Source organism: Cricetulus griseus, chromosome 2 (assembly GCF_003668045.3).
Source record: "Cricetulus griseus strain 17A/GY chromosome 2, alternate assembly CriGri-PICRH-1.0, whole genome shotgun sequence".
NCBI lineage: Eukaryota > Metazoa > Chordata > Mammalia > Rodentia > Cricetidae > Cricetulus > Cricetulus griseus.
The window spans coordinates 374873309-374890562 of NC_048595.1; the positions used below are offsets into that span (position 1 = coordinate 374873309).

The window sequence follows — 17254 nt, forward strand, 5'->3', positions numbered from 1 at the left end:
TTTGGCTCAGGCAGAAGGTCATGGGCATTCCTTGAGCATTTTGGTATTACAGATGAAAACAGATGCTTTACAGTATGCTCAATTCAACTCAGATAATAACAAGACAGACAGACTAGCCACCATCCTCCTTTATTGGCATGAAAACTAAGGCATGGAGGAACTATTTGTCCAGGTCATTCTGACAAAGTCGCCCCCCCCCCAGCCACAGACACCTGTTCTGATCTCCCCAGACATTGGTATAGATACAGCAAGCCCCATCCTGGCCCTTCCCAGACATAGTGTGTTTTTCCCAGAGTTCCTGTACCCGCTTAGTCTGCTCCAGCTGCTCAGCCAGCTCCTCCACGGCCTGTGAGTGTTTCTGCCTCATCTCCTGGATCTGGGCCTCATGGGTCTTCGCCTCATCCTCCAGAGTCTTCTTTAGTATGCTCACTTCCTGCTCACGTTTTGACCTGGAAAGAAAACACGCTCAGAGTGGAGGCCAAGCATCCCTAGGGGACTGTTGTCCCTTGGTTCATTCCGACTGCAGAGCTGAAAGAGGCAGAACCACTTCACATAGCTTCTCTCTCTCTCCTGGTTTCTCCTTAAAATTGCTGTGTAGCCAAGAATAACCCTCAACTCCTGACCCTTCTGGCTCCATCTCCCAAGTGCTGGATCACAGGTGAGTTGCACCATACCCAGACTCCCACAGATTCTCTACCATTGACCTCCCTCCTTAACCATCCATCCACCCTCAGGCCCAGTCTAGCATGCACACTGCAGAGACTCATGCCTTTGCAACCCTAGTAGGGTCCGTCCTGTCTCATCAGGTCTTCAGCAGGGATCCTAACTCAGTAAACTGAGGAACCATCAGCACACATGCTCCCTGGGTCATGCAAAGACAGGCCAGCATGTGTGTGCAGAGGACTGTGCGGTGCGTGATATATGCAGAGGACTGCACCTTGGTCAGGCCTCCCCAGCTTCACCACCTCCCCGTCCTGCATGGCCCACCCTCCAAGTGGCACACCTCAGCTCCTGCTGAGCAGCCGTGGAGTCCAGGGTGTCTTCCAGCTCTGTCTTCAGTGCCTCCAACTCTTCTCCAAGATCCCGTTTCTGCTTCTCAGCTTTATTCCTGGAGGCTCGCTCAGACTCCAGGTCTTCCTGGAGCTCAGAAATCTGAGCTTCCAATTCTCGAATCTTCTTCAGGGCCATATTCTTCTGGGCAGCTTCTTCTTCCACCCTGCCAAAGAGATCAGTGACATCAGTACGAGGCCACCTTAGGAAGGTGCAGCCAAAGCAGCATCTGGCAGTCACAATCATGAACTAGGGTCAACCTCAGCAAAGCTCATCCATCCAGGGTGTTTGAGAACAATACCGAGGCCAGCCTGGTCTACAGAGTGAGTGCCAGGACAGCCTCCAAAGCTACAGAGAAACCCTGTCTCGAAAAAAACAAAAAAACAATACCATGTGGAGCCTGAGAGATGGTTCAAGAGTTGACAAGAGCACTGGCTGCTCTTTCAGAGAACTTGAGTTCAACTTCAAGTATCTGTATGGCAGCTCACGACTGCCTGTTAACTCCAGGTCCAGGAGCTCTAGTGCCTTCTGCTGGTCCCCAGGTAGAGACAGTCAGTCTCTCTCTCTCTCTCTCTCTCTCTCTCTCTCTCTCTCTCTCTCTCACACACACACACACACACACACACACACACACACACACACACACAATACACACACACACACACATACATAATATATTTATTAAGGAGAAATACCATTTGAGAATGACAGCGAATTATTTCCCTTTCTAAATTAAAATTACCTCAAATATTGAAATAAAGCATTATGTTTCATGGCGACTATAAGTAAAAATGTGGGTATGCTTTGGAATTACATGATTGGGAGGAATTTAGGTCAGCTGGGTGGTGGTGGCCCATGCCTTTAATCCCAGCGCTCAGGAGGCAGAAGCTGGCTGATCTCTGTGAGTTCGAGACCAGCCTGGTGTACAAGAGCTAGTTCCAGGACAGCCTCCAAAGTCACAGAGAAACCCTGTCTCGAGAAACCAAAAAGAGGCATTTAGGTCACCAGCTGTGAGGGAAGGAAGGAGAGGCTGTCCATGTAAGGGCAAGGCATGTATGAGAAATCTCAACCTTCCGCTCAATCTTGCTGTGAATCTAAATTTGCTCTTTAAAAAAATAATAAAAAGAAAATGTGCACAGGGTGGTGAAATTGCTCAGCAGGTAAAGGTGCCTGCAACCAAGCCTGACAATTGAATTCAATCCCTGGGACCCACAGAGTGGAAGAGAACTGACTCAGGCAAAGTATCCTCTGACCTCCCATTTGCCCCCCCCACCCACAATAAGAAAATGTTAAAAAAAAAAAAAAAACTTAAAAAGTACAATTTTTTTTTTACATATGCCTATAGCCACAAAATAAACAAATAAGGAAAGAGGAAGGGGTAGGAAACCAGAGAGGGGAAGGGGGCAAGGCAAGGGAGGGGAATGAGGGATGTGGGTAGGAAGGGGATAAGGGAGAACCACAGAGAATGGGTTGTGGATGACTGTTTTGAAGACTAAACACCTGAACCACACTGTGGATCAGAAGTATCCACCATGGGCTCTTCTGCAACAGGAGCAAACAGCATGCTCATAGCTCATTGCAGCACCAAGAATAGGTCAGGAAAACACTGTACACATGCAACACTGGCCAGTAGCTGGGCCTTACCTGGCCAAGGCAGCCTGCAATTCCTCCTCCTTCTTGGCCAGCTGCATCTTGAGCTCAGCAATCTGTGCCTGGAGCTCTGCGATCTGGTCACTGAGATCCGTGGAGTCTCCCTCCAGCTTGCGGCGGGTCTTCTCCAGTTCCTGCCGCTGCTTCTCCTCCCTGCGGAGGCGCTCTGCCAGGGAGGGCACTCTTAATTACTTGCATGAAACCAAACACTGTGCACTTGTAAAACACAAGGTTTAAAAGGACACCATACAACTATGAGATGGAGGAACAGCTCTACAAGCCACCAAGGCCTCTGAGTCTCCAGAGCAACCCAGCACCTGAAATTTGTTCCTCCTTCTTTCTTCCCTCCACAGCTGACAATGTTCAACAGCTCCTGAAACAGCCGTGCCCAACACACGCCATATCAAAGTTCTGTGCTTATCACTCTTCACACAGACAACTGCCCAGCCATTCAGCAATGAGTCTACAGCCCCGACTTCCAGAGCACCAGATACCATCCCTAAAGCCTGACGGCCTTGTCTTGAGATAGTGGCCAAGCACTGGCGGGGTCCACCTTGCCTATGAGCTATGCACAGCTCGGCAATCAGGGTGGACAGGAAGCTCATGCCCAGCGGGTCTCACCTTCCAGGTCAGTGATCATCGCCTCATGCTTGTTCTTGAGTTTGGCCAGGCTCTTGGACTTCTCCTCCTCTTCCATGAGGTTGGTAGTGAATTCAGCTACTCTGTCTTCCAGCAGCTTCTTCTCCTGGAAGTGGATGAAGAGTATCAGAATACAGTGCTGGCTGAGGACTCACACTTCAGTTCTTTCAAAGGAGGATTCCCTTAATAAGGATTTACTAGGTCCAAGATCCCTCTTAGACCACCTGGCAAGTCACCTGACTGAGACATGTGGGTAAATTCACATCCTCAGATGCTAAACGTGTAGGAGTCCAAGACCTCCCCCGGGTCAGGTAAGAAAGGCTTCTGGGTATCAACTGATTTAGGGGAGGGACAAGTGGTCCTATCCCTGCCACTATAAGAGGCTACCACCTGGTATTTAAAGAGCTTTACCAAGAAAAAATGGTAAGCCTCTCCCCCAGCCTCCTCATTCATGAGAAAACCCTGGTGCCCAGAGGCCTTGGGAACCCTGGGAAAAGCAAGTTACTGCCGAGCAGAGCCCTGGCCCCGCAGGCCAACAGGCGGCCATGGCCCTGCTTTCCCCATGATTGCATGGAACAGCAGGCCCCACCTTAGCCAGTTTGCAGTTTTGGTCTTCCATGATGATCTGATCCTCCTCCAGTTTCTTCAGCTTGGCCTCAGTGGTCACCTTCTCGAGCTGCAGCTTCTGCCGGGCACTTTCCTCCTCCTCCAGCTGCTCCTCAAGTTCCTGAAGGGAGAGAACACATGAGAATGGCGTATAACACTCATGCTTGGCCAGCACTCATTCAGGGAACCTGGATGTGAACTGGGGCACAAGACTGACACAGCTTCACACTGTCCCCGGGGCTGCTTGAGCCAGCATGTCACAATGAGGGCCATGTGCTAAGGCCACCTGCCTGGGGCTGGTGGAGCATGGGACCAAAGAGAGAAGTTCAACAGCCTCGATGCTCAACTGAGTAGCGCTCATCCAGATTTGAGAGCTGCACATTACGAGCTACCATCCCAAACAGCAAGCCATCCACAGGGGTGCCCAAGCAGACAAAGAATAGTGATGTGACAAATGAATTCGTGTGCCTGTCATGTGCCACTGGTGTCCAGAGACGGTGACCCCCCTAAGCAATCTGTGTGTCCTGCCATGTCCCGCCATGTCCCGCCGTGCCCCGCCCAGCAGGTGCAGGCGGTACCTGGATGTTCTGCTGCATCTTCTTCTTCTCTGCCTGCAGATGCTGGCAGCGCTCCTCCTCCTCCTCCACCCTGGCCTCCAGGTCATGGCAAATCTCCTCCAGTTCTTGCTTCTTTGATGTCAGGCGGGCCCGGAGCTCCTCAGCCTCAGCACACAGCTCTGTTTCTGCCTGCAGCTGCTCCTGAAGCTGCAGCTTCTCTGCCATTAGCTGGGGAAAAAAAAAAAAAACCATAGGCAAGGCTGTTCCCTGTGACCTCCTGGCAGGCAGGATGGGACATGTCTCCCAAGGCAGGCAATAAAGACTTGGCTGCCAGTTGATGCACTGTTAGGAGCTGCCCAAAACTTTAGGAGCTGGGGCCTAGTTGAAGCAAAAAGGTCACTGGGGGCACACCTTGGCCCCTTCTTTTTCTCTGCTTCCTTGGTACAATGGGCTGAGTAGCTCTGCTCCACCACACTCCCTCTACCTCCACTGGGGCCCAGAAACAACACAGCCAGTGACCAAGGGCTGAATCTCTTAACCGCCTCTCAAGTCACTTATCTCAGGTACATTGTCACAGCAATAGAAAGCTGGTATACTCTTCAAGCAGCTCCAGGGTGGGTGCTTATAGCTCAGGCTCCCGGCCTCCAAGAAGACCACAGATGAGCTTCCAGCCAGAAGTGCTCAAGCTCCAGCACAGCCCTAACATCTTCTACCCTGGGCCTTCCCTCAAGAGCTTCACACGTCCATAAAATGGGCTGAAGGGTGGACACTTAAACCAGCTCTCCACTCCACTGAGCAGACTCCCTCCAGAGCTTGTATGTATGTATCAGGATGTATGAAGAGATGGGGAAGGCTGCTCTCCCACTGGACTGCAAGCGTTCTCTAAGTTGCAAGCCAGCCTGCCCACTGGTGGCCAAAAGGGGGCAGCACTGAGAACAGCTGAGGTTGATGGGTGGAGCCTCTGAAACCTACCTGAGACTGCAGAGTCTCCATCTCGGTCAGCCTGTTCTCAGCAGCCAAGTGCTTCTCTCGCATCTTTGTCAGTTCCATCTCCTTGGCTATCAGCTCATCCTCATGTCGGATCGAGTTCAGCACGGGCTTGACCTGGGAGAGAAGACAGAGGCAGAGTTAAGGCCAGCTACGGGTTGCCCACCTCTGACAGCTCCTTTGTCTCTGGAATACAAGCTCTAGAGATGACAGGCAACCAGACCTGCTATCTGGGAAGTAGATACAAGCAGGTACATCCTTCCTGGGAGTCAGTCTGGTACAATACTCAAGAGGCCTCTGACCCACTTAATTACATTGCAGAGAAACCATCTCTACGTGTGCATAAAGATGTTCATGGCAGCACTGTTTATAGCACCAAATTTAGGAATGATACACAGAACCATCCCATAGGGAAGAATCCTAAAAACTGATATTGATGGGAATTTTAAATAGAAAGTGCAAAATACAAGGCTGTGTACACAAGTCAAAGCGTAGCTATGTAAGAATGCATGCAGTTTACACAGCTGACATTTACTACAAATGAGAAAAGAAGAGTGTGAATAAATACAAAAGCATCATAGCATTGGTTCAGTGTGAAGGGCCCAAGAGTGAAGTTTTATACTCTTTCTAATGCTTTTAGGTAACATTCTGCAGTTATCATGCAATATAAACTAAAGAAACCAGAACACTTTACAAAGGAACTTTTTTTTTTTTCTTTTTGAAAACAGGGCCTCTATGTAGTGCTAGCTATCCTGGAAATGACCGTGTAGTCCAGGCTGGTCTTGAAATCACAGAGATCTGCCTGCCTCTGCCTCCTGAGAGCTGAGATCAAAGGCATGTGCCACTACACCGAGTATTTAAAGACTGGAGGTATAAAGCAGAACTTCTGAGAGGCTGTCCTGGGGTACCTCAGGAGGCTAGTGTCTCTCACACGGGGCCAGAGTGCTGGGCAGGGCCTCACCCACAAGAGCTGCTCTCTAACTTAGCCAGCCCAGGCACTGCCATCCATAGCAAACAAGTGGTATGGCTGGCACACACTATGAATAGGACCAGGTTAGGCTCACACTGCTGGGCTCTGGGGAGCTGCAGGAAAGCTCGTGATATGGGCAGAAAGCTCTACATGAGCAGAAGGAGGTCGAGCTGCTTGTAGAGCGCCTGGCCAGCGTCTTCCAGGTCACAGCCTTGCAGCACCCACCTTGGTGAAGAGCCTCCACCACTGCCAGTTGCGCAGCCTGAGGTAGGCAGCGCAGTTCCTCTGTAGGACTTTCATGGCGGTCAGCTGCTGCTGCCTCTTGGCAAAGGCCCTGCAGGTGAGGGGCACAGTCAGCAACTCAGAGTGAAGGAAAACACGCACGCACGCACGCACGCACGCACGCACGCACGCACGCACGCACGCACGCACGCACGCACGCACGCACGCACGCACGCACGCACGCACACACACACACAAACCCGCCCTGGCTCACGAGTCAAACACACGACTGGCAAGGGCTCAGGTCATTCAGTCACTCACTGCCCTTCACATTGAGGCACTCACAAGCCTAAAGGACCAACAAAAACCAATGACAGACCCCACTCAGTGCAATATCTAACTATGACCTTGGTCACGATTTCCAACTGTGCCCGGGAATGTGGACTTGGGGTACCCCTGTTCTGCCTTCCTGTCTGAGATGCTGGAGGTGAACGGTATCAGCAGCTAATGCGCTGCAAAAGTGGGCAGTATGGTGTGGGTGTGGGGGTTCCACTTCTCCCAACATCACAAACCAATGCTCATCCTCGGGGCTCACAGCTCACACTGGGACATGCCCTACAGAATAACCAGAGACTCAGGGACTGGGATGTTGCTGCTCTGCCCGCTGTCCTACAGAAGGGGAATCTGAATGCTCTGAGATCACGGTGCCTCCATGGAACATACAACTCCATGAGGACAGGCACAATGGGGCCTGTCTGTCATAGTGCAAAGTAAGGATTACAATAAACAGACATTTGGGACAAATCAAAACTCAGCTGCCTGACTCCCATATGTCCCTCTAAACTCCTTCATAAATTGCCATTTCTGCCCATCGACAAGAGAAATCCAGGAAGCAGAGGAGCAAAAAGAGCTTGGGGCCCATCCCCACAAAGGTTCTGCCCGGCCTCAGAGGCCTTCACCTACAGCTGTCTAGGCACTCCTCAGCAACAGGAGCACACATGAGGGTGTATGGGGTAAGGGTCCCTGCAACTTACTTCCTGGCCAGATAGCCCCGACAGCAGGCCTGGAAGCCAATGATGACATCAGTGATCTTCAGGTCCCGTTCCTCCTCCAGATGGGCTAGCACACCGGCCCGGAAGAACACTTTGCTCTGTCCAATGCGGTATAGGTTGCTGTCAAGCTCCAAAGCTTTGATCTAGAGAGAGAAAAGCAGACCACTGACTGCACCACTCTGTATCGTCAGAGGAATGTCCAGTCATCCCAGCGGTCCTTGGAGGGTGGCTGCACCTACTCTATGAGCCTCTGTCCCAGAACCAGAGAATACAGGATTCAGGGACACTAAGAGGAAGAATAGATAGCATGGAGCAAGGTGACAAAACCAAACTGTGAAACACAGGAGTCCCCTGAAACTTCTTCTACCTCCTGCCTCTGCACCCTTTGTAGTCACACTCCACAAATGGTTAACCAGGACCAGGTCCACAATGATACAGCTAAAAGTACACTGTCACTAAGATTAACACAAGTGCCCTCCTGGGCATCAGGAGCCAAGACCTCTGGAGACCCTGGGACGTACCCTCAACTGCAAAAGCAAGGGGTGCTGTGATTTAAAAAGAAAAGAGGACACAGAGAATAACAGTGCCTCCTTCCCAGAAGGGCTTTGGGCAAAACCCAAGAGTGTCAGAAGCACTCGGCACAGAAGTGAAAGCACCCACTGAGTACCAGGCAAGTTTAATCATCATGGCAAACTTGAGCAACTCTCTTAGAAAGCCCATATGCTAGGGGGTTCTCTCTGCTGTCAACTGACTAAATTCACTATCACCCAGGAGACACACCTCTAGGTGTCTTCGTGAGGATGCTTCCAGAGTATACCTGAGGATAAAATAGACAGGGGACACCATCCTAAAGACTGGGGCAATGAATGAATGATAATGAGTAATAAATAAAAAGGGGAGAAAGGAGAAAGCAGCTGAGTGCCATTCTTCATGTCTCCTGCCTGATGCAGACGCCTCACTTTCGTCTTCCCACCACCTCCTCTTCTCCCCCATAATGGACTCTACCCTCAAACTGTGAGTCAAGACAAACGCTCTCTCCTCAAGTTGCCATTTGTCAAGTACATGGTTCCAGCAATGAGAAATGTAACTAATATAGACAGCCGTTCTGTGTGTGTGTGGGGGGGGGGGTGTTAACAATAAGCTCCCAGTGGCATTGTCAGTAAGTATTCTACATGGGTTCTTAGAGATCTTTGCTGTTATAAAGAAGCTTGCTAGTCTGGCAAGAAGTCCTGGTAGAAAGACCAAAGAATAGGGGTGGAGGTGGCCTGTCCTCTGCCTGCACACAGATCTCTTACCATGTGACAAGATCTAGGAATAGCCATACTCATCTTCCCTGAAAAAGCCAGGAAGGACTTTAGTCCCTGTAGGAGCAGACAGACCACCTGGCAAGAAAGTGGCCAAGGGTCCATGGAGAAGAGGCAATCCAGACCCCAGGGGAGAAGATCCCCCCCACCCTGTCCAGCCCACTACTGGCTGACAAGCATCTGGACAGCAGGCAGTATCCCCCTGCCTCAATTCTTTCCCATCTCAAGCTGAAAAAACCTGTACATGGAAGAATTTTTCTTCCAACACCTCAATTCAGCAGCCCTGTGTCCATGACTCTTGAGCCAGCAAGCAGTGGAATAAGAAGATACATAAGAAATACGGGCAAGGGCCCAGGGTGAGACTGAGCCCGAGTGTGGCTATGAGACACTGGAACCACTGGTCATTAAACCAAAACCCAAAGTGTGCACTGCATGACAAGCCAGGGCAGGACGATATATGGAAGAAAGTCAAGAGGCACAAATTCCAGATGCTGGGCCGACCCCAGGACCCCTGAGTCCTGGTTGTGAGCTGCCATGAATATGCTGAGCACAAGGCCAAAGAAAATGAAACCAAAAAGCAACAGAATGTTCCCCAAATGGAACAAACCAAGTCCTGTCACTATCCTGTCTCCCATGGCCAAGTTCTTGGCTCTTTGTCCTGATTCCAATACATCCCTGACCACTCAAGGCCCTTGAGGGCAGCCTCTCAAGGCACTTAGGAAACCCAGAACCTGAGCACAAGCAGAGAGCACGTAGCACAGGCGTCCACAGATCAAAATGACCATCTCACAGGATGAATACATGAACAGCTGTGACCTAACTGCCACAGGTCCCCACTCCAGGGAACTACAGCAGAACTCACCATGAGCACACACGCCTGCTTCCCATCCATGAAGCCCTTCGGAATGGAGTTAGGAGTAAGGATCTCATACCTGAGGAAGGGGAAAAAAAAGTTGTTCATTCTACCCATTGTTCACTCCGGCATGGACTAGGGACTAATCAAAACTAAGGTCACCCTTGTGATACAGCAGGAGTGTAGTGCTGCTCACCAAGTTCCCAAAGAGGGGTCCCACCCCAGTCACACCCTGCTCTTTCTTTGACTAAGTGGCAGAGGCAGGGGTGAGTCTGGAAAACTCATTTCGGCCACCGGGAATAAAGCTAAGGGCTGTGCTTGTACCCTGCTAATTGCACAGAGACCAGGACATCTGGGACCCAGGGACAGACACACTCTTTGCAGCTTCCCTGGACACTGCAGGTCAGCCCAAGAAATAAATGGCTGCATCATGGGCACAACCTTCACTCAACAGTTACTAGACACATAAGCTCAAATCACTAGCACAAACAGCAAGACGCTGCAGCACTTTACAGCCCTGGCTCCATAAAGTCCCTTCAGTGCCCAAGTGTCTGGCTGCATCTGTTGCTGCAGCCACAGCAACAGCCCATCTTCACCCAGCACAGTGACATTCCTTCCAGTGATAATATGGGGATGACTCTTCTCACAAAAGTGGCTGTGCTGGATTGAAAGAGATGCCTCTGGTACTCTCGGCATTTGAATGCTAGGTCCCCAGTTTGTGACCTTGGGAGGTGACAGTGATGAGTCCTAATCCTCTGAAACTATGAGGCTCAAACAACCCTCCCCTCCTCTAAGTTGTCTTGCCCACTGTGCGTCATCACAGTAACAGCACAGTGCCTGAGACAGTGACGGTACCAGAACTAAAAACTGTCTCTCTGCAAGGCACATGGAACGATGCACAGAGAGCTGGCCAGATCTTACAGTTCACAGACGCTAACACAGCCCCGGCCGAAGTTTCCTTCAGGTAGCCGTCCACCTAGGTTTACTCTACAACTAGCCTGGGCCAAGCAAAGGGCTCAGGCCAGCTCACCTCTGCCGGAACTCCTGGAAGACCACTCGGTTAGGAAAGCCCTGGCGGCAGATGCGGATGCCCTCAAGGACGCCATTACAGCGCAACTGGTCCAGCACCAAGTGAGGGTCCAGTTTGCCAGCCTGGAAAGGAAAGCACATGTGGATGGACTCACTACTGTACCCAGGAGTCAGTGAGAAAAGGGCAGGTGATCCCGCTGGTAGGGACACAGCTTTGTCCTGCCCCACCATGCCATGCCAAGTATCCACACCTTCTTCTCATGGTTGGGAATGATACAGCGAACAAAGTTGGGGTTGGTGTTCCTCAGCGTGGCCATGAGCTTGGCCAGCTGTTCCTTGTACAGCTGCCCAACGGTACGGAACATGCCTTTTCGTGTCTTGAAGGCACCGGGTAGTGCTGTCTCAGACATGCCAGCCACCTGGTCCAAGCCAATGATTCGATCCACTGTGAAAAACATAAAGCCTGTTGAGTTCCAGTGCCACATCGACAGGTCAGAGGACACAAGAGAGACAGACATCAAGACAAAAAGATCAGTCAGTAAGTAAGGAGCTACAGGACCATTCTGCTCAGATCTGAAAAGTGCAAAAGCCTTTGGGTAGGACAGACCTGACCTGGGCAGGAGGTATAGGGGGAACCGCACAGTCCAAGGCATATCTCTAATGCATCTCCAAGACTGATCTTTTACGCTCATGTCCCCTACCTAGCCAACTATGGAAGCCCTACTCCCAGAGAGAATCAATGAAGTTGGTAATGTGTTTGGAATAGAGAGAATTCCCTGAGGATGGCTTAGTCAGTGTGGGTTCCTGTGGTTCTAACTGAAAAAGAAATAGTATCTTGACTTCACAATGAACTTTGTTTATAAGCACTGTGTTAGGAGCCAAGCAAAGGGATCTCCAGAGATGCTCTGCCATTGTAGACAGGGCTCAGAGTATTCTCTCCACATATGGTCCTCCCCAGCAGAGGACTAACAGCAGTAAATGGCAACATTAGGAAGAGTTCTGAAAAACCAGTGCTGGCCCAAAGCATTTCCAAGTTCTCCTTGGAACATTTACACGGTAACATATGGTGCTTGGGTGCTGCACACGAGCCTTCATCCTTTAGACCAACCCAAAAAGACATGGCTCTTGTCTGTATGGCTCCCGCCCAGAAGCAATAAAATGAACTGCTTTTTCCAGTTACCACAAAACCAAACGAACCAAAGCATCAGCCATTGAGATCAGTTTTGAGCAAGAGCTAGGGTTAAATCTGAAGGCTTCCGTGAGTTCTAGGGCAAAGACGGGTTCCTACTCTTGTGTGACCAGATCCCTCTTATTTAAGGATGGTTTAAAAGCAAACAAAAAGCAAAAAACCACTTGCTTAAAATGGAAGCCACAGTGAAGCTGCAAGCCATCTGATCTCAGTACCCACCCCGGGGCCTAGTTTACTGGCCACCAAAGCCTGGGGGTGAGTGGGCTGGAGAAAACACTTGGGTCCTAGAGAGGAAGATGAATGTGATCCCATGGTGACTGGTACCTCTATGTGTCCTGCTGCTGGACTACACAGCCAGAATAAGTGCTGAAGGGTCACACAGCTGCCCTTCAGCAAGAGACACACTTATCTGAACCTCATGCAAGACACACAGCTGTCCAAGCAGAAGACGCAGCCTCTAGGGGGAGCTCTAAGGAGGTCGCCAGGTTTTAATGGTTTTCCCTACATGTAAAACTTCCAACATCTCAACACAGTCCCTCAGAAACCTGGCATTCCATTGAGGCCTGTGCCAGACATAATAGGGATAGGAGCCCAGGGCAGCATAGGGAACAGGCACAGCCAGGGAGGGGGAGCCATGGGGTAAGGAAAATAAAACAGAAACATGCACAGTCCTGGGTACGCCACACAACAGACCCCACTAGGGGCAGCCAGTCACCTGATTCTAGGTGGAGAATGGGAAAGCGGCGATAGAAATAGGCTCTCTGAGTGTTCTGCATCTCTGCAACAGAGAGGTTAAAGCAAGACCCAGGCAGAGGAAAAGGAGAAAAGAAGAGACAGAAAAAGAACAGCTTCAAAGAAACCAGTCTACCAAGGAGGAGAGGCAGAAATTCATGAGGCTTAGAGACTACAGACCTGTGAGGCAAAGGCTGGAGCCACCTGGGGGGGCTGGTCACCTGTGGAAGGTGCCTGGCCAGACAGCCAGCAAAGGCCAGAGGCGCCTCTGCCCTGGAGGACATGGCTACACCGCTGTTCGGGGCAACCTCTCCCTTTCAGCTCAGGGAGATCTTCCTTGTGAGAGCCACAAAGGCTAACAAACACCTGGCTGGTGTCAAGGCCCTTTGTATGGTGCCTGGGTTCACCACACACAGGGAGGATGGGGGACCATGTGTGAGGCAGGGGTGGAGGGCAAAGGACGTACCATCCTTCCACAGCTCAGAGACGAACTTGTCTGAGGACTGGTGAAGCAGAGTGGCAATGTTGTCATTCAGAGGGTCCATATTCTTCATCAGCCACTCGTCAGCTTTATAATCCACCTAACAGAGGCAGAGACTGCATCATGAGTTACTCCGGGGACACAGGCTCTCATAACCAGGGACATGGAAGAACCCTGTGGGAACACCCTCTGACCTTGTACTGCTATCCCCAAGAAGCAGGTGACAAGTGACAGAAGCAATGAGGTATTGACAAGATGTTGTCTACAGTGTTGCAAATGAAAGCCAACCATTAAAAACAACACAAGAATTCAACAAGGGGCAGCTGAGAAAATGATGTCACAAAAAGACCACAGAATGCTGTCTTCTTTAAAGTAGTAAGAAACTAAGCGAAAATCCTTTTTATGTCCGCCACAGAACACACTCCATGTCAACTAACATTTCTTTGTAGTCATGAGGCCAGGAACCTCTGCTTTTCCTTGTCTTCTCACAAGGCCCATATTGTCTATAATTGCATGCAACCGTTCTAACCTTTTACAAATACATTCTCAATAACATGAGGCCTGCTTTCATTGTAGAAGGTCCCAGAACAATACAAGCAGAACGGCAGGCATTTTGGCCTCCCTGTCTCTAGCCCACATGGAAGCTGCTGCCAGTGAGGAACAGAAAAGGGCTTCCTTTTTCCTAGGAGCAGTAGGTACCTGCTGCAAAATCCAGAGCCAGTGCTGAGCAGCCCCGCTGCGCAGACATGGCACAGCTAATTTCATCATTCAGACCCTGGATGGCAGGGAGGGTGTCCCTGCCTTCCATGTCACACATCACAGGGCAGAAGAAACATCCTATGAGCTTCTGTGCTGGGTCTGGGAACCACTGGGAGGAAACATAAGGCCAGGGAACTTTCCTTGGGTAGCTATGCATATAGTGCTTTGGGGTTTATTGTATTTTTCTGGGGAGTTTTAAGAGAGCCACTTCACAGAAGGGGCCAGGCAACACAGGCCAGAAGAGCACAGGAAAAACTCAAGGTCACCACTGAAGAGGTGCCAATTCAGTCCAGACTGTGTGCTCCAGCTGTAACGGAGACTCTGCAGAAATGCAGAGACTTCTGAACAAACAGCAGCTTCTTAGCTCACACCTTGGAGGCGCAGCCAAGGCTGAAGCCCCAGGAGCACACAGATTGGGATGAATGCTAGTCAAGCACAGCTCTACCACAGAGCAGCTGTGTAACCACACGACAATGGCTGCTATCTACAGCAGGGGCAACTCCCTTCAGCTTGTAATTAATGGAAGGCAACTAGCAATGTCTAGAGACAGTGCAGGCGGGTACTACAGCTGGAACTCTTGCAGGAGAGCCAGGTGTGGAAGAAACAGCACCATTCAACACTGCAGCAAGCACAGGCCAGGGGCCGAGAAGCCTTGCCCTAGAGTACTGACCCACATGAGTTCACTTCATCCCTGTCTGCTTCCAGATCAGAAAACAGAAACTCAGAGAGATTAAGCACCTTGTCCAAAGTCACTCAGTTCCTAAATTCTTCAACTCTCATTTCAGCTATAGATTACAGCCACAGCTCCTCTAATTACACCACAGCCTTGACCCACAAACATGTTCCACAGGCTTCCAACACCTTTGCTAGGCCTGAATGTGCTATGAAAGCCACATGCAGGCATACTACTGTTACCTCCATATTACCAGAAACTGCTTGGACCACACCTCCACCCCAGGGCTGCCTGGCTCCTATGCCTAGAGATGAGCCCCATCCTGGCACAGAGCTACTGGCTCCTTCTCCAGGTGCATCCCTCACCTTGCCAGCATAGTGGATGATACAGAAGTCAGCCTTGTCCTTCAGCTGCTTGGGCTTCTGGAACTTGGGGTGGGTGCCTTGCTCCTGCACCACCTTCTCCACGAAGCTCTTGTCGGTGGCTTTGGGAAACCAGCACTCCTCATCTAGCAGGGCCAGGATGCCTGGGGGGCCCGCCTAAAGGAAAAGCAGCAGAGCACAAGTGATCAGGGTCTGCAGCTATGCCCACCCTTGGGAGAATCCAGGCTTCTCACAAAGAGGAGCATTCTCCAGAGGGAAAAAAATAGCAGCATTAGAGAGTTAACCTTAGTTATTAGTCAGGCATTGGTGGCACACGCCTTTAATCCCAGCACTTGGGAGGCAGAGGCAGGTGGCTCTCTAAGTTCGAGGCCAGCCTGGGCTACAGAGTGAGTTCCAGGACAGCCAGGACTGTTGCACAGAAAAGGGGGCAGGTGGGGGGGGTGGGGGTGGGGGTGGGGGTGGGGTGGGGCTGCTTCAGGATGCCTCAGGACTCTGGATTATGCCGGCGAGAGGACGCACAGCAGCAGCTCTGTGGCAGTGGCAGTGCATCGTTCCACCACCACACATGCCCCAAGTGTCTGTTTCTGGGGCACTCGGGAAAGGCTTAAATTACTGTCCCTGGACTCAGCACCCCTATCTAGGCCCTGGCCGCTATACTGTGTCTATACAGCTGCTTAGTAAAGAGATGAGACACCTAAGGTGGCTCTTGAAGAGCAAAGGGCCCAAGACACCCAATAGCCTTCCAGACACTGAACATCTAAGAAGTGAAGGACATCTTTAATCCTTTAGTGTCTGACACTTTGGAGCCAGGTGAGTTCTTGACAACTATAAATTCAATTGAGTAAGGAAAAACAAAACCTCAAAAAGTCAACATTGCCAAACTACACACCCCCTTCCACTAACACTGTTTTCATAGTGAACAGACTTTCTCTGGATCTTCTGAGTATCCAACTTTCCATGTGACTCAATGTCCAAGACACTAGAACCAGACCGTCCAACCACATCAGGAAGTGACCCAGAGATGGAAACAGGTCAGGCTTCCATACAGCACACAAACCCAAAAGCCCAACCAGGTGGCCCAAATTCCACCTGGCAAGAGCTATAAATATCACCTGCCTTAAGGAAGGGGAGGCTTCTTCTAGCCCCAGCCATCTCAAGAGTCAAGGCCATGGGGTAAATGCTGTGGGGGTATGTTGGTCCCAAGAATACAAAATTTGGGTTTTATGTGAATGGGTGCAAAGTTCAGTGCTGTAGCAGGGCGGGGGGGGGTGGGGGCGGGGGGGCCTTACTTCACAAAAGCATGCTGTTTCTTTAAGACAAACAGGTCTGAGGAAAATGGAATGCACGGGCCCAGTCACATCTCCAATCCACCTGACGCCTTTGCTAAGGGATGCACTTGGGCCTCCCAGGCACTGGGTCAAGGGCCCAGGCTGTGAGCTTTCGAGACAACACGAGATCAGGCACTGCAGAGAGGAGCAGGGAGCCAGACAGACCAGCTTGCTCTTACTGGCTTCTCAATGAGGTCGATGCAGGGCTGCAGGTCGAGGCCGAAGTCGATGAAGTTCCACTCGATGCCCTCGCGCTGGTACTCCTCCTGCTCCAGGATGAACATGGTGTGGTTGAAGAGCTGCTGGAGTTTCTCATTGGTGTAGTTGATGCACAGCTGCTCGAAGGAGTTCAGCTGCAGGGAGAAAGACGCATCAGAGAGGCAGGAGATCAGAGGGAAGGAGACTGCAGGGAAGGGATGCTGTGGACCACCCAAGCACTGCCTGTACACCAGCATCCTGCCTGGGATGCTGTGGACCGTCCATACACTACCTGTACACCAGCATCCTGCCTGGGATGCTGTGGACCGTCCACACACTGCCTATACAGCAGCATCCTGCCTGGGATGCTGTGGACCGTCCATACACTACCTGTACAGCAGCATCCTGCCTGGGATGCTGTGGACCGTCCACACACTGCCTGTACAGCAGCATCCTGCCTGGGATGCTGTGGACCGTCCACACACAGCCTATACAGCAGCATCCTGCCTGGGATGCTGTGGACAACCCACACACTGCCTGTACAGCAGCATCCTGCCTGGGATGCTGTGGACTGTCCACACACAGCCTATAC

The 17254-nt window shown here is 51.0% G+C and overlaps 1 protein-coding gene across 2 annotated transcripts in view; it reads right to left on the reverse strand.

The window, feature by feature from the left end:
* The window catches only part of Myh9 (myosin heavy chain 9), an 85241-nt gene that overhangs the window by 10659 nt on the left and 57328 nt on the right, over nucleotides 1-17254 (reverse strand). For both annotated transcript variants that reach the window (XM_027403916.1, XM_027403917.2), the window contains 15 exons: nucleotides 16644-16817; nucleotides 15119-15292; nucleotides 13307-13421; nucleotides 11171-11364; nucleotides 10921-11042; nucleotides 9900-9969; nucleotides 7716-7876; nucleotides 6685-6793; nucleotides 5475-5606; nucleotides 4524-4730; nucleotides 3929-4066; nucleotides 3322-3445; nucleotides 2695-2866; nucleotides 1004-1216; nucleotides 305-449 (listed from right to left, as the gene is read on the reverse strand). In XM_027403916.1, the coding sequence (XP_027259717.1) occupies nucleotides 305-449; nucleotides 1004-1216; nucleotides 2695-2866; nucleotides 3322-3445; nucleotides 3929-4066; nucleotides 4524-4730; nucleotides 5475-5606; nucleotides 6685-6793; nucleotides 7716-7876; nucleotides 9900-9969; nucleotides 10921-11042; nucleotides 11171-11364; nucleotides 13307-13421; nucleotides 15119-15292; nucleotides 16644-16817 (2250 nt within the window). The remainder of the gene's footprint in view (nucleotides 1-304; nucleotides 450-1003; nucleotides 1217-2694; nucleotides 2867-3321; nucleotides 3446-3928; nucleotides 4067-4523; nucleotides 4731-5474; nucleotides 5607-6684; nucleotides 6794-7715; nucleotides 7877-9899; nucleotides 9970-10920; nucleotides 11043-11170; nucleotides 11365-13306; nucleotides 13422-15118; nucleotides 15293-16643; nucleotides 16818-17254) is intronic.